This window comes from Protopterus annectens, chromosome 7.part0, assembly GCF_019279795.1.
Source record: "Protopterus annectens isolate FY-2018-M chromosome 7.part0, PAN1.0, whole genome shotgun sequence".
Classification (NCBI taxonomy): domain Eukaryota; kingdom Metazoa; phylum Chordata; order Ceratodontiformes; family Protopteridae; genus Protopterus; species Protopterus annectens.
This window is the reverse complement of record NC_056739.1, coordinates 1,766,192,078-1,766,214,774: the sequence shown is the minus strand read 5'-3', so window position 1 is coordinate 1,766,214,774 and position 22,697 is coordinate 1,766,192,078. Positions and strand designations below refer to the sequence as shown.

The 22,697-nt window shown below is 38.0% G+C and overlaps 1 protein-coding gene across 1 annotated transcript in view; it reads left to right on the top strand.

The window, feature by feature from the left end:
• The window catches only part of RHCG (Rh family C glycoprotein), a 315,521-nt gene extending 293,465 nt beyond the window's left edge, over positions 1-22,056 (top strand). The window contains exons 9-10 of the mRNA XM_044078306.1: positions 9,440-9,535; positions 19,142-22,056. Coding sequence (XP_043934241.1) covers positions 9,440-9,508 — 69 coding nt within the window. The 3' untranslated portion in view covers positions 9,509-9,535; positions 19,142-22,056. The remainder of the gene's footprint in view (positions 1-9,439; positions 9,536-19,141) is intronic.
• Positions 22,057-22,697: the final 641 nt, after the last annotated feature.

The window sequence follows — 22,697 nt, the reverse complement described above, 5'->3', positions numbered from 1 at the left end:
TCTTGCCTTCATCCTGTGTATCCTAAATCTTCTTCAGAAAATTGTCGTCTACTTTTCTGCACATGGGCCTGAACAAATGTATTCTTCTCTCTTCGGCCTTCTCTGCAATTTGAGCTACTCTGGCTTTTGCTGTGGTGTCTTCCTTTTGTCAGCCATTTCACAGTGTGCATTCTACCAGCCTTCTCAGGCACTTCATCTCCATCACCTCCAGTTTCCTCAACTGCCCTGCCATTACTACCCATGTTTCTGTATCTTACAGTACTGGTCACACCACTGTTTTTTTACACCTTCCTTTTCATCGCCTCTGGCATTCTTCTGTTATAAACTACCCCTGGCACTCTCTGCCAGTTAAATGCAGACCCTCTGGTTCTATCTTTGACCTCCTTATTCAGATTTCCTTTCTCCTCAACCTCCCTCCCAGATTGTTAACTTGTTCCACTCTTTCCCCTTCTGTCTTAATTCACTTCTGATTTCACCCATTTGCTGCCATTTGTGAACATTCCTTACCTTGGAGGATGCTGACAACTGTGCAGTTACTGAGACATGGTTCAAGGCCCCTGAGAGCACCCCAGCTGTGCCGGGCTACAGTACCTTCCATATGTTCAGACCTCAAAATGAGCATGAAGAAACGAAAGGTGGAGGTGTATCCATCTTCATTAAAACCAAATACACTTACAGACTGGTCAAACAGCACGACTCTGTCAAACTACTCCATGTCCAGTTAACTATTGGAAAAGTACCATACCATATCATTGCTAGCTGTAGATCCCCACCATAAACCAGCATAAGTACACCACCTACCTCGATTTACTGGAATCTCTCGCCATACAGCTCAACACCTTAGTCATGGAAGATTTCAACTATCCTTCCATAAACTGGGGGACATACACAAGCAAAAACATGCTTGCCCAGAGGTTCCTGAACTTTGTTAACACAAATGTTCTGACCAGATAGTCTACACCCCAACTAGGGGCTCTAGTGTTCTGGACATAGTACTCACCTACATGGGGGAGGGGTCACTGTATTTCGCCATGTGTGATGCCCTCCCTGGTTAGGTCAGACCACAAATCAATCTCATTTGAAGTAACTACTGGAACTGACATCCTCCCAGGAAGAAAAATTATAAAAATCTTTACCAAAGCTTAACTGCAGCCAAGTAAGTGATGGTATAAAAGGATTCCTACTATCCGCAATCACAGACATTAATGATTACTATACAGAAGTATACACACCTGCGCTGGACAAACACTTAAGTGACTTCATAAACTCTGCTGTACCTGACTGGATCAAACCAGGTCTTCCCATAAAAACAAGCCACCATGGTGGACTTCAAGTATAAACAGATTATATAATATTATATAACAAGAGGAAGAGACTGTTGTCCAAAAGCAAGATGGAGAAACCTATCAAAAGACCTTCATTGGAGCCGAGATCCTCATCAGAGCTGAAGCAGAAGGCTCTGAAGTTAACTTACCCAAAGGCTCTATCAGAGCAGACATCTCCTCTTGGTTCCAAGACTCCCTTGGAGGGGCAATTTCATTGGTGCCAACTACTACAATGGAGCATAGACATAGCAGCTAATCTCCCTCTATTAAAAAGATTGGCTCCCTTCTGCGCTACTAGCTAGATCAAGGTCACCTACCCTGTCCACTATGTCTACCAGGAGTTTATCTGATGAAGACTTGGATAGGGTCATAGAGAGTCTTTTGAAGACACCTGCTTTAGCCAAACTACTGTTATATCTGAGCCCAAAGGAATCGGATCAGACTCAAACCCCCTCTTCTGTTGCAGTTACTCCTCTGATCCATCCCCCCTGCTTCAGAGCTAGAAGATTCTGATATCCAGGTTGTGTCAGTATTAAAGAGTACATCCTAGAAATCTTAAAATGGAAGTGATTGACAGTCCTCCTGAAGGCCTTTGCATCTCACCCATCAACTTCTTGGGTGACTCCTCCTTTGGATGAGCTTGTGGAATTAATGTTGCTAAAGACTTGGGAGACCCCAGACACCATAGACCCTCCTCCTAGGATGACAAATAAGTACAATACTGCCCCAAAAGAAAAAAGTTTTTAACAAAGGGTGTAGGGGTTGATGCCATTGTCATGGTGGTGGCCACTAAGAAGAAACTCTCTGAAACAAGTTTCCCTATCCAGCCTCCTAATAAGGACTCTAGGACTATGAATAGGTATGGGAAGAGTGTCTTCTCATCAGTGACCTTTGCTTTGTGGTCTCTGAATTATCTCACCCACTTCACTAGGTTGCAGAAGGACCTGATTTAAGAATTATCAGTCTCCCTCCAAGGGGCCATAGCTGATGCAGTGGCAGATAAAATCAATGCTGAGCTTGCCACCTTGAATTCAGTTGTCAACTTGTCCATGAGACTCATTTCTTATGCAGCAGATGGAATGGGTAGGGTGGCATGCTCAGGTATATATCTTAGGAGGCAGGCCTGAATGCACCTTTGCAATTTCCTGGAACCCTTCAAGTTTTCCTTCATTCATACCCCTTTTGATGTCTCCTCTCCTTTTTGGGCTGAAAGTGAAGGAAACGCTCACCAGGTGTGAACAAGGGGGAAAAATGTCACTGGAGTGCATTTTTCCACTTCTACTAGATCCTTTCCCAAGGCTCAAAAAGGTAGTGGAAAAAATATCATTCAGAAAACCTCAAAGGTCTTACCAGGACACACAAGGGGAAGGTTCCCCCAGAGGCAGTGGAGGGAACATTAACGGAAGATGCCACCCATGTGACAGAGGAGGACCGCAAAACCAGGGCTCCAGAAAATCTTTATTTGGGAAACCCTTCCAGTGCTCCTGAAGGAGTGCTGATTACTCACCTCTGGAGGCAGTCGGGGATCGATTGTCTCTGCAACAAGAAACCTGGCTAAAGATAACAAATGACAAATGGATGCAGGACATAATATCCATAGGATATATCATTCCCTTTTCCTTTCCTATCCCCATAAACAAACTGGTTACAGATGTTCCACCCAGTCAAAAGGAACAAGCAACAATAGAAATCCAGATTTTGCTAAGAAAAAGGGTTATCCAAGAGGTCCTCGCAGACCAGAGAGGATCTGGAACTTACTCAAGATTCTTTTTAGTTCTGAAGAGGACAGGGGACTGGAGGCCCATTTTGGATCTCAGCAATCTAAACAAATTGGTAAAAAAGACCAAGTTCCAGATGATAACACTGCAGTTGATACTTCTATTTCTGGAAAAAGATAATTGGATGTGCTCTATAGACCTTCAAGATGTGTATTACCATATTTGAATGGACAGGCGGTCCAGGAGGTTCTTGTGCTTCCGGCTAGAAGCCAGTCACTTCCAGTTTCGAGCTCTGCCCTTTGATCTCACTACAGCCCCCAGAGTGTTCAACAAATGTATGGCAATAGGAGCTGCTCACCTGAGATGCATAGGATTCTGCATGTTTCCATACCTGGACAACTAGCTCATAACCGCCCCGACCAGGCATCATTTACTCCAGTCAAGGAATTATGTCTTTCAACTCTGCTTCTCCCTAGGCATTAACATGAATTACAAAAAATCTGCACTAGAGCCATCTCAAAGTTTAGTGTTTATAGGAGCAGAGATAAATACCTCCAATTAAATAGTAAGACTTTCACAGGACAGAGTAGATGACTTTCGTCATTTTGTCAGAATACTAATAAAGAAGTCAAAAGCCACCACAAAACTAGTTCTCCATGTCCGGGGGAAAATGGCTGTATCAGTCGTTCTAATTCCTCTAGCTTGCCTTCACATCAGGGTTCTCTAGTGTTTGCTTTTTGCACAATAGTCAGTCTTAAAACTTTCAATGTCCCACAAGATTATGATAACCAATGCCTGTAAAAAAGATCTCCAGTAGTGGATTCATTCAACTTTAGTGCCTCAGGGCCATCCATTCATTCCTCCTCATCCTCTTGCTACGATGACCATGGATGCTTCCCAGAATTGGGGGGGGGGGCATTTTCTTGGAAAGACAGTTCAAGGCATCTGGCAAGAACAAGAGGCTCATCTGCATATAAAATCCTAGAGATGAGGATGGTGTTTTTAGCATTACAAGCATTCCAGGACTCTCTTCCTCTGAGAACGATAGCAATCCAGTTAGACAATATGTCCGTAGCGTGGTATATAAACAAATGGGGGGAACCAGATCTTTCCCACTTTGTCGAGTAGCTCTCAAGGTCTGGCATTGAGTGATAGCCTCCAACTGCTTTCTGATAGCAATGCACATCCTGGAAAATTCCAACATCATTGCGGACAAGCTGAGTAGAGTCATGCTATTGCTGCACGAATGGTCCCTCAATCAGAAACTTACGGAAGTGATCTTCCCTAAATGGGGTCAGCCTTGCTGCAACCTCTTTGCATCACCCAACAATGCCAAATGCAGCAACTACTTTGTCTTGATCCCTCCTATGGGGGAGTCACCAAAAGATGCACTTGTTCATGATTGGCCCCTGGGACTTCTTTATGCTTTTCCCCTGATTCCACTAATTCCAAAGTTTCTGCAGAAAGCGAGTCTGTTGGAGCCAGCTATTATCCTAGTTGCTCCCTACTAGCCTTGTCAAATCTGGTTCCCTTTTCTTCAGCCTAATCTTCGAGACGAATCCTGGATTCTGGACCCAATTCAATACCTTTTGACACATCCATCAGGAATGGTTCATCCCAACCTAGACACCTTAAAAATGACAGCTTGGCTGCTCCATTTCCTTTAATTGCCAGGTTTCCATTCCTCTCCTCCCCAGTCAAGCATATTATATTATCGTCTCATAAAACATCTACTCAAAAACTTTACAAAAGCAAATGGAGGAGATTTATTGTATGGGAAAACAGTAATTGCATAGATCCTTTCACAGCACCAGTTCACTCTGTTTTACAGTTTCTATCAGAGATCTTCAATGGTGGAGCAGCGGCAGCTGCAGTTAAAGTTCAACTAGCTGCGATTTCTAATTTCCATATAGGAGAAAATGATCATCCTATCATGTCACACAGACTTTACAAAGCATTTTTTTGAGGGGCACTGTTATGTTAAGACCTCCATATAAGCATCCAATGCCCCCTTGGAATTTCAATTTCATCTTATCTAATATTATTTTCCCCCTTTTAAGCCTTCATCTGCATGTGACTTAAAATATCTTTCCTGGAAAACTCTCTTTTTGGTGACTATTACTTCATACAGAAGAGTATCTGAGTCGCAGGCCTTGTCCACAGAGCCTCCATATATAGTCTTCACAAAGACAGAGTTTTGTTATGCTAACTCATCCTTTCTACCCATGGTTGTGACGGAGAATACCCTTAAGCAATCTGTAGACATTCCAGTTTTCTTTCCCAGCTTCCAAAATAAAGGACAGTATTCCTTGCATCTTCTAGATGTTCATAGACAGTTACATTTCTATTTACATAGAACTTCAGAAATAAGAAAATCAGAGCATCTCTTTGTCTCTTATTCTGATGCAAGAAAAGGTCAACTAGTTTCAAAAGTTTATCTAGATGGCTAACATTATGCATATCCTACTTTTATAATTCAAACAATAGAGTTCTCCCAAAGGGGGGTAAAGCTCATTCCTCTAGATCTGTAGCCATGTCTACAGCTTTTCAGGCTGGATTACCACTGGATAATATCTGTGCTGTGGCTATTTGCGCAAAACCTCGTACCTTTATTACTCATTTCAAAGTGGATTTGGCCTCTAGGAGTAGAGCCTCATTTGTTTCTATGGTTCTGAGGAATATTCTCCCATGAGCCACCCGTGAGTTTAGTTGCTTGGGACATGGTCCCACAAGTGAGAATAGAGGCGAGCTTGACAATGTCATATAAAGAAGTTATGTTCTTACCATAACGTTCCATGTGTGTTGTCCATGTCGTCCTTTATTCTCACAACCCTCCCTCCTTGCCCCCTGCCTATACTCCTGGTAGACTAAATAATAGAATTGGGATTCAGCAAAACCATATAGCCTCAGAGAATGCACCTTCTCAGCCTGATACTAATTCATGGTCGTATGTATAGGTATAGATATTCACTCTCATATATATCTAGAAGCTGCTACTATATAAGTTCTTCTTCCATGTGCTGCTGGGGGCAAACAAGATCTGAGGTAATTACTAGGTTACATTATGGGTTAAGAATGAGGCCCAAAAGCTTTGCTGCAGACCTTAAGATGGAGAAATGGCCGAGCTGGATCCGTCTCATCTGATTCGACCCACAAGTGAGAGTAAAGGACGAGATGGACAACACACATGGAACCACAAAAGCACCTCACCAAGGGGATCACTGGCCTCAAACACATGTTCTATGCAGCCCGAGTGAAAAAACTCCGGCTGTACTCAGTAGCATATCACTTACTCAGAGGTGATCTCTGCCTGACTTACAAAGCCATGTCCAACTCAGAACTGATGGACATGCTCCACCTAAAGAAATCCAAGTCACTGCGAGCCATGCGCTCTAGTGAGCTAAACCTCACCACAACAATAAATAGAACATGCTGGAGGGATAGATTCCTATCACAGAGACTCCCCATGCTTTGGAACAAAATTCCAAACTACATTAGGCAGAGCGCCTCACTAACACTCTTCGAGAGAAACCTTGACGAGTGGATGGGTAACAGAAAATGCACCCCTGGGATCACTTCATTGGCTCTGCTTGTCAGAGGGTCAGTTAATTAATCAATGGGGTGGCGAAAGCCGACACACTCTGGCTAGGCTTATAAATGCCCTTGGGCAGATAGCCTAGTACGTACTTTTGAACCTATGAACCTATTATTGTAAGAACATAACTTCTTTTTTATGGTTCAAATTACACCTCAAAATATCTCAGTTTCATTTTACTGACATTGTAACTAAAAGTTAAAAGTCTTTCCACAAATAATTGTAATGTTTTTCTGCATTATTAACAACTAAACGTTTCATACAAACTATTTTCTACAGAACCTAATTGCCTCATTTTAACAAACATCAACCTAGCCTAAACCTAGTGTAATTCATAAAATTGGTCACATGGTGGCACTAGATATCCATTTAGCATGTATTTGCTCGAAGAACTGAAATATTTACTTATATATTCTTCCAAAAACAGCAGTGCTGAAGAATTATACATTTACTAGAAAATTCTTATTTTTTTTTTCAAAACATCGTACCCGATTTGAAAGGACTTAAATATGCATACTTAGATAACCAGCAAAACCGATATTTAAGTTTTGTGTAACAAGCTGACAAGTTGACAAGATGTAAAAAGACAGTGCATTGTACAGTCCAGTCAATATTATAGGTGTAGATTACCTGATCATTGTTCTACTACCTATGAATGCATATAGTAAATAGTCAGGCAAACTGAAGAGGAAAGGTTTACCTAGATCATTAGCATGTTTCTCTAATATAGGAACTATTTTCTGTCCATCAAACATATTGTAATGTTTCCCTGTCCACTGCTGCAGACTTTAAATACTAGTGAAGCCTCTATTATTGTCACTTTTGAAGCATTTTGAAATTTATAAACAGAATACCAAGTGCATGAAACCTTGAACACTGTGCTTTTTTGTTTTTTTTCAGTAAAAATTAATGTAATTATATCATTCACAAATATTTTAAAAATTAGATTTATTTTAGATCCCCACTGTAAAATATGTCTGCCATATACCTTTGTCATTTCATAGTTTCTGTGTTATATATTTTGTTGCATACATAAGTTCTTTTTTTCTTATGTAAATATGCCACATTTTTAGACAATATAACAATTTTTAATGCTAAACTCAGACATGAATATATACATAAGGGGCATACTAGACAGAACTGTGTTTATATTTGATGTGACACATGAATATACACATAATGGGGGGCATCCTAGATGATGTTGTGTTTATATTTAATGTAACACATGAATATACACATAATGGGGGGTCATTCTAACAGCATTGATGTGACACATGAATTTATACATAATGTGGGCATCCTAGACAGCTTTGATATTTGATGTGATGGTAGGTGGAGAGCAGCATGAATACTTATGCGATGCTCACAATAAGGATTAGTTAACAGGTGCAACAATGAACAATTAATCTTGATTTTAATTTGTTTAGTTTAAGAAAAAAAATGATAGTAATACATCCCTTACAACAATGTCTGAGTGCGGACCCAGTCAGACTCTGTGGCAAGGCTTGTACTGCAAATAACACAACATTAGCATTGTGCAGTGAGGTACAAATTATAAAGACAGTGATGCTAAGGTTTAAGCCAATTTAATACAATTAACAATCCAGCTAATAAGTGTCAAGGTACTGTCAGCACTGTTGTAGCTTTCAGTCCTGTTTTGATGACTTCTGCAGGATATCGGGTGTTACTGATTATTAACTTACTCTAGTATAAGCCTGCTTTATAGATAGGCCTTACACTGGATTAATTACTTACACCAAGAGTAAATCTTTTGGAATTTGCCCCATGGCATTAGAAAGTATTTGCCACATTTTAATTCAACACTGCTGCCATAGTTGTCATTGTGCTTAATTTATCGAATAACTGGGTTTTTGTATACAGAAGATTATACATTTTCCGATTGGCATTCTGTTACTGCTAACATATACGGGATACCAGTAGTTAAAATTGGCTGCACAGGATTTTGTACAGTCTTTCCATCTAGTCATATTAGCAAAGTGATAGGAAATAACAGTTACATGAAGTACAGGATGTAGCAGAAAATACGGCACTGCAAAAGAGCTTCTCTCAATGAACTGAAATATACACTGTGAATTTATATAATAAAACCACATAAAAAATATTTGGGTTGATATCATTGATACTTTAAGGCATGATATCACTGACAAATCAAAACATCATTGAGGAGGCATGCAGGTCATTACCATAACAGACCTTACATTTCAGTCCCATATTTGTATTACTTATTTTAAATTATTAGTAACAGATTTAATAGAACATGGCTTATCTTCTTAAAGGACATCATTCACCCTGAGGATCACTTCTGTGGCTCTGCTCGACAGGGGCACAGGAAAATAATTTTCTTGGGTGGCGAAAGCCAGGGTACCTTTTTGGCTAGGCTTATGTAGGCCTTAGGGCCAATAGCCTAGTACCTACCTATGAACCTATGATGGCTGAGGGCATCAGTACACTGCAAAGTAAAGAAGCAGCAAACGTTATTTAAATTATTTCTTTCTTAATCTAAAAATATTAGCATCAAGAATAACTGACATCTTCATTGTGAATATTTTTACAATGTACTGCAGAATCCACCAGAACACTATGTATTTTTCACATATTCTAGTGATTTCTGAGTTTCTAGGTGAAAGACGAGTGAGGACAAAATGTATTGTCGACTGCTTACCACATGATGGCATAATGGAACAGTGACTGAGTACTAGCTGGCTTGAAAAAATCAGTGCCTTGCACTACAGTTCACTTTTTGTTATTATTTAAAGTTGTTGTTTCTTCTTTCTACTTAGGTTCCTGGTGACGAGGAAATTGGACCATATCACCTAGAAGAAAGAAACCACACAGATACAAAACACTGAAAGTAAAATGATGAATAAACAAAAATGGTAAATGGAAGCACTTTAAAAAATTCTGGATCAGCTTTGTTTTTTTTTTTGTTTTTTTTCACCTGTTAATAACAGCATTTATGGCGTATTTTAAACATTCTCTCCTTGGCAAATTGTGGTTATGAAGAACATCTATATTTTCGCATACTGACCAAGAATGATAAGTTAAAAAGAAAGAAGAAGGGATAGTTACATATTTTTCATCTTCACACCAATGAAAAAAAGCAATAACAGACACTCAAAGTGCAAATTATATAACTTTAATGAAGCCCAACAATTCCTTAAAGATGTCATAAGTTCTCCATGAAGAGTGCAACACCCATAATTAGAATTATAACTACTTGTCTATCATTAAGTAAATATGTCGCTAATCTAAATTGGAGCATGTAGATGCAGGAGAGGTGATATTTTCAAAACAGTGATATTCCCAAGGTTGCAAACCACAGAAAAACAATTCTTTTTTGCTCTTCTCTGTAGCTCCTGATGTGAGCACAGGCCCACATACCTTAATCTGTAAATGTAAAAGAGGGAAAAGTAAAACTCAGTTTCTTTCTCTCTTCTTTGTCTCTGTCAGTGTGCGACCAAAGCAGTCCCAATACATATTGATGACTACAGAAAACTGCCATGCTTCCTGTTTCAGTATTCCAATAATGGCTATTCTGCATTCTGGTAAAGAGATACCCCAGCAGCCTGTTGCTAGAGGATGCCCACCAAACAGATTTGTGTTTTCTTGAGGAGCAGGTTTTAGTTCTATTGGGAATGGCTGAGTCCATGTAGTTGCACAGGTGCTTGTATACTGCATTGGTTCTCACCAACATGGGCGACCGCTGCACCACTCCTATAGAAAGTTCTTCCCTGCTGAGATCAGATCATTGGACTGTCTCAAAGTTTCTTTCCCACCCAACCCCCCTCCCTCCAGCAGTAATCAAGCTGAACATTTTCTCAAAAGCTGACTACAACCTCCTAAGGGAGGGTATCTGTAGCTTCACAACACTGCCCCCCTCAAAGGATGCAGACAGCTATGCTGAACAGTACACCAATGCAGTATACAGGCACCTGTACAACTGCATGGACTCAGCCACATCCAATAGAACTAAAACCTGCTCCTCAAGGAAACACAAACCTGTCTGGTGGACATCCTCTAGCAACAGACTTTACAACAAATGCGAGAAACTGTTGTCCAAGGGTAAAAAGGAACAAATTTCAAATTGGAAAAACTCTCTCCTTAGCCTCAACAAGCAAATTAGATCACTGGTGAATAAACCCAAAATAATGTATTTTATGCGTGGGAAGGCTTATATTAATGATGAAGGTAAAGCTAGTTGACCTGATTTAGTTAGGGAGGTAGTTTTATATGGGGTGCTACAGAAGAAACAATAACTAATAAGGACATAATCAAGGAGGTTACTACCCTAAATAGGTATAGGGACAATATTCACTAAAGAGTTGGCATCTACAAAATTGGATCTGTAGGTATATCAGTTGGTGGTTGTACAGGTCTGTCACTTGAGAGAGGAGAAATTAAAGTCTCTCATAATCAGAGTATCTGCCTTAATGGGTAGCTTTTTGAGTCAAGATAATCATAATGCTCTGAATCGGACATTGAAGGGGACCTATGGCAATGTTAATGTAGGCTTATTTTTGTGAAATTGACCAGAAAGTTCTAGATTGATATGGTATTATATTTAATACATGCCAGCAACATTCCAAATAAAAAAGGGATATGGTCACACAGCTCTCAGTGATACTGAATGTGTAGCAGGCACAGTGTACTAATACAGAAAGTGTGCTATTATTGCTCAGAAGCAATTCTCAGTAACTGCACAAGTTTGGGTGACTTTAAGGATGTAATAAGCCTGAAGCTCAAACACAATGTTTAACTTTCTAGCAACCCTGATATTGTTCAAATTAGAATTTGCTAGGTGGATATGCTCAAGAGTTGAGCATTGCCTAAAAAGGCAATATGGGGTCAGGAAAAGTTCTAGTTAGTGCACAAAAGCCAGGTCATTTCTAGCAAAGCAGGAGTGACTGTTGGACATTTGGTACCAGGCAAACACAGACTGGATCATCTCAGAATGACATCAGTTACCAAGCCAGTCATTGTTTCCAATTATTATTTATTTGAATTTAGACATCATTCTTGGAAAGGGAAGAATAGTGTTTAATGCTAGTGGCTTGCATAGCTGAAGGGTTTGCATAGGTCCTGCTGCATCTTCTTTAGAGTAGTGCACCTACATGGATGACATTAAGGTCATACTCATGTGTAGGATAGTGAAGCCTGTTGAGGGTCCTTGTAATTGTCCTAACCCTAGCACCAGAGAGGCAACTGACTGTGACTCTCATTTTAGCCAGTCTGGTAAGTATGATTTATGTTTTATGATGGAACCATCTATAGCCAGGGCTTTAGGGTCAGAAGCAGGCCAATGTGACCATAGAATTCAGGTTTGCAGTCTGGGTAATTCTCTGATTACTGTAGAGGTATGCAAGGCACAGGTGTACTATAGGTGCATCATTAGATGGCTGAGGATCTCTAGATGGGTACCTGTCAGGCATAGGCAAAGACTTCTTGACTACCTCAGCATAAACTGGTAATATACTGGTATGTGATATGTATCTGCTTACTGACAGCAAAAATTAGAGAGAATTTCCCTTACTGCAGGTAGGTAGATGTAGCTCTAAAAGGTACAGTAGAAGATTTCTTTATTTATTTATGTTTACTGGGATAGTAAACTGGTCTTCAATGAGTAATTGTAAGTACAAATTAATAAATACAGATGATATACAACACCATAGTTATACAAGTGTTGACAAATATTTAAAATTGTAGCACTGGAAAATAGTACATCAGATTAAGGTTGTGAGGTAGAAGGGATATGTGCAGGAGAAGTGCAAAAGAAGAGAACATTAGTCAGGCAATGACCAATGTTCAGATCTGGAGCGAGTGGTTGTCTGATGATGTGGCTATGTACAAAGAATCCACAGTGAGCTCTGTTTTGGAGATAAGATGTAAAGTGCCTACAAAATGTAGGCTAGGTGGTCAGGCTTTTTAAGTCAGATGGGAGTCTTGATGAGTCTGGCAGAAAGGAACTGTGCTGCAGAAGTCTGAAGAGCAGGACGTCCAAGAAGCAAATCGGCTCTGTGTTTGATGGGTGCCAGTAACCACTGGTGAGTGTGCAGCACTGGTGCTCTCATGCTAGTGAATTTGTGATAAAGTGACATATTTTGCTTCAGATGGTTTGCAGGGTGGTCACTTTTATTTAGAGGCAGCAACGATAATGAGAAGTGGGTATTTAAGTTCGGCTCGAAGGACGCCTTTGCAAATAGTTCTAGTTGTCGATGTTACGTATGGAGAGGCTTTCTTAGCCTAGAAGAGAAAACTGTTAATTTTGTTTCAGTTTTTTGTTCTATGTGGATGTGAAAGTTAAGTGTTTGGTCTAGCCAGACCTCAAGATTTTTAAAGATAATAGCAGTAGGGGGTTTTAGTAAACAGGAGGCAGTTCCTGCTTGCTGTCAACAAACTGGAGATGTGGGAGGTAAGATCAGTTTGTAACTTCACGATAAGTGTTTAGTAGCTTTAAATATAACAGAGTACTGATAACACTTTAAGTGCCAAGACCGCTACTGGTACATTAAGTTTTATTAGGACACTGACTACAGTTAAAGTTAGTGCAGAAATTGATACTGGTAGATGTTAAAGTGGGTATTGAATGTGCAGCTAAACAGTAAGAATTGAAGCATTTTAAATGAACATGAATTAGTGTTTGCCTGAGGAATAAGGTACCACAGTTCCACCATTGTAAAATTAGACTGCTTGGATCAACAAGCTAATATCTAGTTCGTGTCTTGTATCTCAGTTTGTGTTATGTAGCTCCTTATGGCTACAACTTTTGCAGTGTTTTTTTTTTTTTTCATATACATTTTTTTGCATTGATATATTAAATTTAAGCAACGCTTAACCTGTTTCTTAGAAGTGTATATGAAGAGTGAGAAGAAGGTTGCCAAGATTAGAGTAAATGGTCTGAAACATGACCGCTGAAATTCAGTCTGAAACTATCCATCAGGAAGTCGCAGCAAATACCCACAGAAGGAGTCTTCATTTGCAAAACAAGTAGCTCCATCAAAAAAATGAAACGAGGAAGAAAACGAGTAACTGCCAGAACAGTGGATTCTGGGATGCATAGGAGAAGGCATCAAGAGAAAGGAAGACCTTACTATATGTATACATCAAACACAGACAAGTTAAAAAGACTGCATCTGGGGTAATGTGTGCAGTTCTGGAGGCCTCTTACACCAGTGGATAAGAGGGCAGAGCTGCACAGGCATTTCATAGGAAGGCAGTAAAAATAAAACAATGCTTGAAGCAGACACCATGTAAATAGATTACTGGGTATGGCCTTGATGAAAGAAAAGGACTAGGCGTGATAGAACTTTTTAAGTACCTCACAAAGGAGTCCATGAAATCCATTGGTTACCATCTGTCAGAAAAGAATTTTATGAGAATAAGAAGGCAATTCAGTCTGAAGTTTCGTGGTGTACCCTTTAGTGAAGATATACGAAAGTATTAGTTCACAGAGAAAGGTGGTGAATGATTGAGACTACCTTCAAGAGGATGTGATAGGGTCAAAGTAGTAAAGATATATAAAATGCATTGTAGGGAGTTAGGAAAAAAAAAAGTCTGTATAATTTATGATCTCCGACTTATCAATAGCCTAGGAGGCGTTTAGATGGGGTATGCCATATGGTCTTCAACTACGATCAGATGCTTTATGAATTATTTTTTTATGATACTTGGCTTTAAGATTAATGCAAAAACTAAAAATGGATCAGGACTCTAAATGGAAACTCTTGCAAGTCCCTTCTATTTAGAATACACAGAGCCAGGGATAAAGTAGCCGGTGATTATTAAGTGCAGATGTTAGACAACATTCTGCTTGTCTAAGTTTAGTGACTGGATGATTAACTCTACCAGTATATTCATTAATTAATAAACTTTGTGTGAATGATATATCTTTTTTACTTTTACTTATGAATGGCTGCCCTGTTTTCTAAATATAGTAACTAGTGTATTTCACAGATGTCTCAGACATAAGAATGGCCTGGCTTTCTTATACAGTAGGTTTATATGTTCAAACTATACATTCAAGCATGACCACAGCTAGCCTGGTTTAATGAATGCATATCACTATATTTCCTTAAAGCTTTTTTAAAGGTCAATAGTAAATGACAATTTATCATGCAGAGAGAGGGAAAGAGAGTTTATTTCAAAAGGTGAAAGGCACATCGAGTAATGAATTGAGTCTTATTATTACTAGTAGTAGTAGGGGATTTATATTTGTATTCACATGTATGCTGGCCTTCCATGAAGAATGTTCTAGTCACAGGGGATTATGAAGAACATAACTAGTGCATTATATGTTGAGGCATGGATACAAAACAATCTCCTTAAGAGTAAAGCTCAAGAGATTAATCTTGGCACCCACTCTGAGAACACACAAAGCTGCTTGTGAACAGGAACCTGATAATAATTACTGAGGTGTATGGTGCTCTTAACAAGTTTTACTAAAGCACCCCAAAATGCTGTTAAGATTGTGTTTCACTTTAGGGGGAGTCCTTAACAAATTTAATGTTTACTTACTTCCAGAACATAATCTCAGTGCTCCATGCATCTATAATGTTTCAAACAAGAAAGGGATGCTTCATTCTCTGAAATGTAAATCACAGGTTTGATTACACAAAGCAATATGAGACTAAAATACAGAGTTCCTTAAACTTCTTTGGATATCTTTCTTGTCTCTAACATCATTGTTCATAGACTTTTGTATCCTTTCAAGATAACATGGTATTTTGCTAAAAACATGCAAGTAATTTCATTGGACTAATGTACTGGCAAAACAGCAGTGTGTAAAAGAGGGCAGCAACATTTCTAAACAAAGGGACTATCTTAGGAAACCCAAAAGACTTGGAGAAATTAAAAAAAAGGGGCTATTTGCTGAGAATCATGTGATGTGCACCAAGACCTTCATTATTATTATGACTACCTATTGATAAAAAAATAGATATGGGAAAGATATATCTATGATTGCACCAAGGCTGTTTACCACTGTAGTCATTCTGAGTTTTTTTCACTTGATATGATGTATCAAAAGAATTATTTGTTTCTCAGATATGATTACACTGCGTTGCTTTTACACTAAGGATGGACACCACCCAGACCCTCACCCCACCTTAAAGTAGTGATACGTCCATCGATGAGAAGACAGTCACACTGTTTGCAATCAATAGCAAACCTGGTCATCCAGAGAGTTCTGGATTCAACAAAGATATTTGTAAAAATATGTAAAAAGGTAGAACCTGAGTACTGGTTACTGCGACACCTTACTGATAATTCTGTTGGTCTGCCTCAATTTTAGTTTAATAACAATTGCTTCAGAAGTAAGCTGGGTATAATGCTTAATGTCTTTACCTCACAGATAAACGTCACAGCATTTGATACTGGCCTCTGTTTATTAGTTAAGCTTGTAATAATCTGCATATTAATAGCCTAGTACTTACCTATGCATACTTTAGCAATTGTGCAGTGACCTACAGCACAAAAAACTCCACAAAGATAAAACTAAGAACACATCTATAAAATGAAATTCCATATTTACTATTCACTAATTGTTCTACTAATGTTAATGTTTTACTTAAATGTATTAACAATGATGTAACTGTATTTTCCTCTTTTCTGAAAAACAGTGCAGCTAGCATTTCTGTGTAGTTTTTAAATTTACACTCTAATTTCAAAGTTTCAAAAATATTTTCTATGAGATAACTTCCTAATTTCCCATAATATAAGCAGTGCATCAAAATATGAACAAAAGTTTCCTCATTATCTTAACCCCATGGGCATTTTGGCAATTTTCTGTTTCCACTAGTTCTACGAGTTCACGGGTTCCTTATTATATATCTTAAAATTAAACTCTGTATATGTCACTGTCACTGTTCCTTTCTGTAATATTTCAAAGTAGCATACTTTCCATATAGGTTTCTATACTGAATAGTTTACGAAACATAAATTTGAATTTGTGAGAGATTTTTTTTTCTTCTCTCTTTCAACACAGCTATTTTTAACTAAATTATATGTTTTTCACATAAACATAATTTTCTAATATTTCTGTAGATAACCAATCATACTCACAGAGATAGTGCCCAACTTCCTTAAGAACCTACTTTTATCTATGCCTATCTTAACTCAGTCATTCATAGTAACTTATTGGTGTGGACAGTTAGTTGCCTACCATTACTATGTGGTTTCTTCCAGAGAACTAGCTGCCCTCATTAAGGGTAGCTCTGATTTTCTTGATGAAGATGACCAGTTTAGATGGCCTGCTCTAACCTTAACAATCCCATACTGCTACATGTCTAGGAATGCTAAACTAAAATGGCTTGGCACATAAAACTGGTGCTTTTAACCATCAACATGATTGCTACAATTTGTTTTTGGGTCATATGTGAAAAGTTGCAGTTTGTTCTTCAACAAGGACACTCTGAACTGGCTTAAAACAATTTGATGCCAAGTTGGTGGTGATAAATTAAGATTAAGATTGTACTGTCCCATTGATCTTAAGTACAGTACAGCTTTAAGATCTACCTTATATAGCTGTAAAAACATTATTTTGAAAGTTTTCTCTGGCAGATGTGTACTTTTTAGCAGCTGAGGAAAATGCTTTATTGCTTATTTGTATGCTTCTATCACTGTAGTTTGTATGTGAATTTTCTCCACATTTATATTGAATGATAACATAATTAATAATGCCATGTTTCAAAGAAATTTACTGAGGCAGCACACTACCCCAAACAAAAGGTATTCTATTATAAAAATATGGTTCTGACACTCCTCATGATATACACGTTAATGAAGAATTCCAGAATCCTATTCCTGAAAACAAAATAGAAATTGGGATTGCTATTTCTTTATGCACAACATAGAAACTGGGATTGTGCTAGTCGGAGTTGCAAATTTAGATCAAGAGGTTGCAGTACTGAAGTTTTAACCTGGAAATACTAGCAAAGTCGTGCTGGTAATTAGGTTAAGCTTTTCAATGATTTTCTAACTGTAACCTTAATAACCTGTGAACCTATAGTGTAAAACTTGTAAGTAACAGAGCTACCCATTAAAGTCAATGGGCCTGTGCTTTATAGCTACTGTTCTTCCTGCATGCTGGAAGAGGTACTGCAGACATTATATGACTGATGGCCTTAATGCATGCACAACAAATGCTGTGGAGTCTGGATGTCCTGGGAGAAGACTGTACTTGTGCAGTACTGTTGTGGATGATTTTTTTCAAATCACCCACACAAGTTGACTCAAAGCTCTTTGTTTTTAACAAGTTTGAACTACACTTTAGTAGTGCAGCCCCACAACACACCATCTCTGCATTTTGCAACAATACTACATGTGCCACAATGTTTTACCTGTCATGGATACAACACTATCGCTCTCATGCACGTGGTACTGTAAAGACATTAGCTTTTAGGTGATCGTAATGGTTACATGGCAGACTTGGTGATCTTTTCATTATAACAGGTCATAGGTTTCACTCGCATGTAATGTTTCTGAAACCCACTTCCTGATTCTGGCATGATAAGTAACCTTTACAATTGCAGCACTAGCATAATTGTAGGTAATGTATGGTATAATCCCTGTAGCATAATGACATACAAGAGCAGGCCAGACATGGAATATAGTTTTGCAGGGTAGTGAAGGCCATCAGCTACACTGCCTTCATCTTATTGGAATCCAGGTCATTAATGACACTGGAAAATACTTCAGAGAGGCCACTTGTCATATATGGATGGCACAGTGGTGCAGCAATTTGCGTTGTTGCCTTACAGCAAGAGGTTCTCCAGTTCAGTTCTTGGCTGGGGTGCCTTCTGTGTGCAGTCTGCATGTCCTTTATGCATTCATGTGGGTCTCCTCCGGGTACTCCGGTTTCCTCCCACATTACAATGACATGCGTCTGGAGTGTTTCTCCCCAGGCATCTGCTGAAAATTGGATTGTTCCACATCAATGACCAAGTTTTACAATTTCCCAGTAAACAAATGTTAAATAAATAAATATTTGAACTTGTTAAATTGTAAAACTGGTCTGTGCTGGTAAGAACCTTTTTCCTTTCTGAGCAGCTGCTGTTTGTAAAGTTACAAAACTGGACATATTACCTTCAAGACTGCCTTTGTCCTTATGATTTATATGATTACTTCCTGGACAAATGTGACTATGAATTTCATGGTCTTAGCATACACATATTTTTTCTTAAGGTGGTATATGCAAACTACCTGATCTCTGTTGTGAGCGCATTATCTAATGATGCTACGTTGTATGCCATCCGTTAACAAGCATCTGAGTAATTAAGCATTCCAACTCTGTGTGTTGAAAGATGAGAGTATATGTGTTGTCTAAGCTTAATAAAAATGGTTCCTGTATACATTAATGTTAACCTTAAATGCTAGTAATATTTTTTGATCTGTAATAAATTGCCACAAGCAGAATTAAAAACATGTAATTAACTGAAGGTATGTAATTGTCAGTGTTGTCTCCTTACATTATTTCCATTTTTTTTCAGGTACTAGTAAATTCTGAACCTTTTGCAAGAGAATTGTTTGCACTCAGAAGCACTTATTTCTTGTTTGAACATATAGCCTACAATGGAAACTGAGGAGTATAAATTATTGCCACCCCCTGCTCTCACAAAAAGAAGACTTGTAGTGATTTTTAGACTTCACCAGCAGATATCTGAACAACTTTATGACCATGTATGCTTGCAGGTATGATATACCTCTGTCTTGATGCCACAGGGGCTAAAAACATGTCTTACTTGAAGGGGCAATAAATGAACTTACATCATGAAACATAGACTGAGAAAGTAACACAAGGTGAAGTCTACGATATTCACAGCATCCTGCAGTGGTAACCAATGAACCATACGCACATCTTTCCCCAAACTGAAAACAACTGAAATCAGTTTCTTTGTCATGGAACTACTGAATTCTGTTCAATGAAGGGCTGTGTTGGCAATCCATTTTCCTATATTATTTTAATGAGGTGGTTACTATGCAGTATTTATTGATGGCATGAATATATTCTGATAGCCCTTAGTTTCATTTATGCGCTATAACTATGCAGAACAAATGACTAGTGCAGGACAGGCAGTCCAGAAGATTGCTGCTAAGCTATGGAACATATTTTGTAATTTGTCCCTCATTTTGCTTATTGGAACATTAGTATGGTTTAAATCTCAAAATTCATCTTATCAAATATATTACTAACTTTACCTACTTGACTGAACTGTTAATAGATAAGCCAGCAAAGTTCCAGTCACAGGGATTAACAAATTCTAAAAGTATTATTTTTACAACTTCTTTTGCTATCCAGTATTTCATCATGTTGAAAAATGATAGGCTAATCACATGCTAGCACACAATTCCTCATCTAGCCACTAAACCTTGCTCATGACAAAATTTAGATCACAGTTTAAAAATTTACTATGTTGTAATTTTTATGAGTACTTTTTTTTTTTATTTCAGAATCATAGGATCATAGGAAGTTACTAGGCTAATGGCCCCAAGGCCCTTTCAAGCCTAACCAAGTTCAACCAGTGTTCCCAATGGTATCAGGTTCAAGCAGCCACTAAAATCACAGTCTTACCTCATGCTTCCAGCCTCTCCAAAGAACAGTGCTTATTATACCGTTTGGTACTGAACTAACCTGAACTCACTGATACTGGGCTGAAAAACCCTCTTGCCCTCCACACACAATCCCTTGTTGTTCACACACTCTGATACTTGCAGTATTGCTACTCATTTTATTTTTCCTCAATCTGGCAAATGTGTTTAATATTAATCCTAGAAAGCCAAAAAAAAAAAATGATATCATTCCTGTATTTAAAATTAGAAGCCCCCCCCAACATTACTTACACATTACTTCACTCAAAATTGAAAGTTATTTAAAATTTAAGCTAATACATTTGGATCTAACTTCAGTTTGCATGTTCAGATTTCTAAGCTTTCTAGTTTGTGTTTTACCTTCACGGCTTAAAACAAATCTTCCCAAAATGTGAAAGTTGAGCCCACTTACACAAAATTTAGATGGCTGTGTAGCTGTTTGCTTACAACTTATCTCCCCATTTAGAACTAATACAGATCACAGTATTCTTATAGTATTAACTTTTAAGAAAAATAAGTTGGTAACCAATTGAAATGTCTGGACCCAAAGCACAGAAAGTGAATGACCGAGAAAAACAGACTTTGACAATTTTGTGGAATATTCCCTTTTCTCTGAGGTATGGTAATCTCAGAGTTATATAAAAGTTCAAAGTCAAAGTAAACTTTATTGTCATTTAGATCTGTATATAGTGTAGCTAAACAAAAGTATGTTGCTTCGTTCCCAGTGCAAGAAACATACATACATATATTTACTATTTAGTAGTACTAGGACCGACACTTACAGACATTACATGTATGAAAAATGTGCCATTTAGGGTATTGTACTAGCAGATATTGCACAAACTTGAATTTTCACATTAACAGGTACCTGTGAAGCAAAAATATTGCATAGGGTATTGGACATTCAAGTCTGAAGACAGATGAAGGTTTGGATATTGCACTAAAGTATGCTACTAGTGGAAGTGATCTTAGTATAAATGGACATGAGAGTATGTCATTTACTGGACATACACTTTATAAGGTCAGAAGAGGTTGCAAGAAAGAAGTTTAAAGGAGAAAAGCAATATTCATTATTTACTTTTCTCCTGCAGTTTCGGGGGGGGGATTATAATGTCACTATTCAGCATTTGGAGTACAGATGTTTCAGGAGGGAGTAAAGCAAATCACTTGATATAATGCTATAATCTAACTTGGATGCATAGCTCTAAATTCAAATATTTCTGTGTTGTATATTAATGTTAACAATTTGATTAGGAAAATAAAAGCTGCAAAATATCCATTTTATCAGTGATATTGTCACTGTCAGACTATGATCTCATTGCACCACATAGTTTTTTTTTTTAATATGATCCCAGTTCTAGCTACAAAATAGTCATGTTTAAAGAATAAATGTTAGTTAATAGTTGCCTATTTGCCTATAAATGCAGCTGACATGATGGTTTAGAATATTGAAGTAGGACTTTATTTTCCATAAATTCATTTTTTTCTGTATGATCACAATGCAGGAAAGGATAAACTGTGAAATGTAAAATATAATATTTGTTGAATGAAACAAGATTGCTTATTTCTGTGTTCTAAGATCAGAGTTTGCCATATCTTTCCGATGAAAAGTGAGAAGGAATAAGAGGACAAGGTGTCCACTCATTATATGATCTCATTAAGCTGTTCATACCATGTAAATGCATATCAATATGGCTGCTAATAACAGAATGAGCCATGGATTCCAGGTTTACACTCTACCTTCACAATCAGGCAGTCTGTTATGTAATGTTCCAGAGGTTCATTTTATCAAATAAAAAAAAAAACTGAGCCAAAATACAAGATGTTAAAGTGAAAAGTTTTATTACATATTCTTTGCTTGTAAAATTAACTTTAAATACAAACTTTGGTGAGCTACTGAGTTGTTTTTGTTTGTGATGGAGGTGAATTGTTAAAAAAGCTGCGATTTATAAAACTTAGACCAAGTCATAATCCTATGTATAAGAAATAGAGGTCGACTGATATTTCTACTGTGTGAGTACAAGTTTGTTTGTGTGTGTGTGTGTGTGTGTGTGTGTGTGTGTGTGTGTGTGTGTGTGTGTGTGTGTGTGTGTGTGTGTGTGTGTATTCAGAATCACTGGAAAGCAGCTTTGTTGTCTGTGCATACTGTATAGATTACAAAAAATAGACCATGATTATGTTAATCATCTTCATTTACAAACAAGGTAATATACTCTTACATATATGAATACTTAAATATTCTTATATTTGAAAACTAACAGTTAAATGCTTCTTGTCTGTAACAAACTCTGGGACGCAAAGCTACCTATTAGCTGTGGGCATTATCCATGAGATGTTGGTAATTAACCAGAATGCAACTGGTATACAGCAAAGAAGTATCATGTGCTCACCTGCTAAAGGCACTCTTGAGGTGTTTTCTCTCTGGATCCTCTGCATATTCACTTTGAAAATATAAAG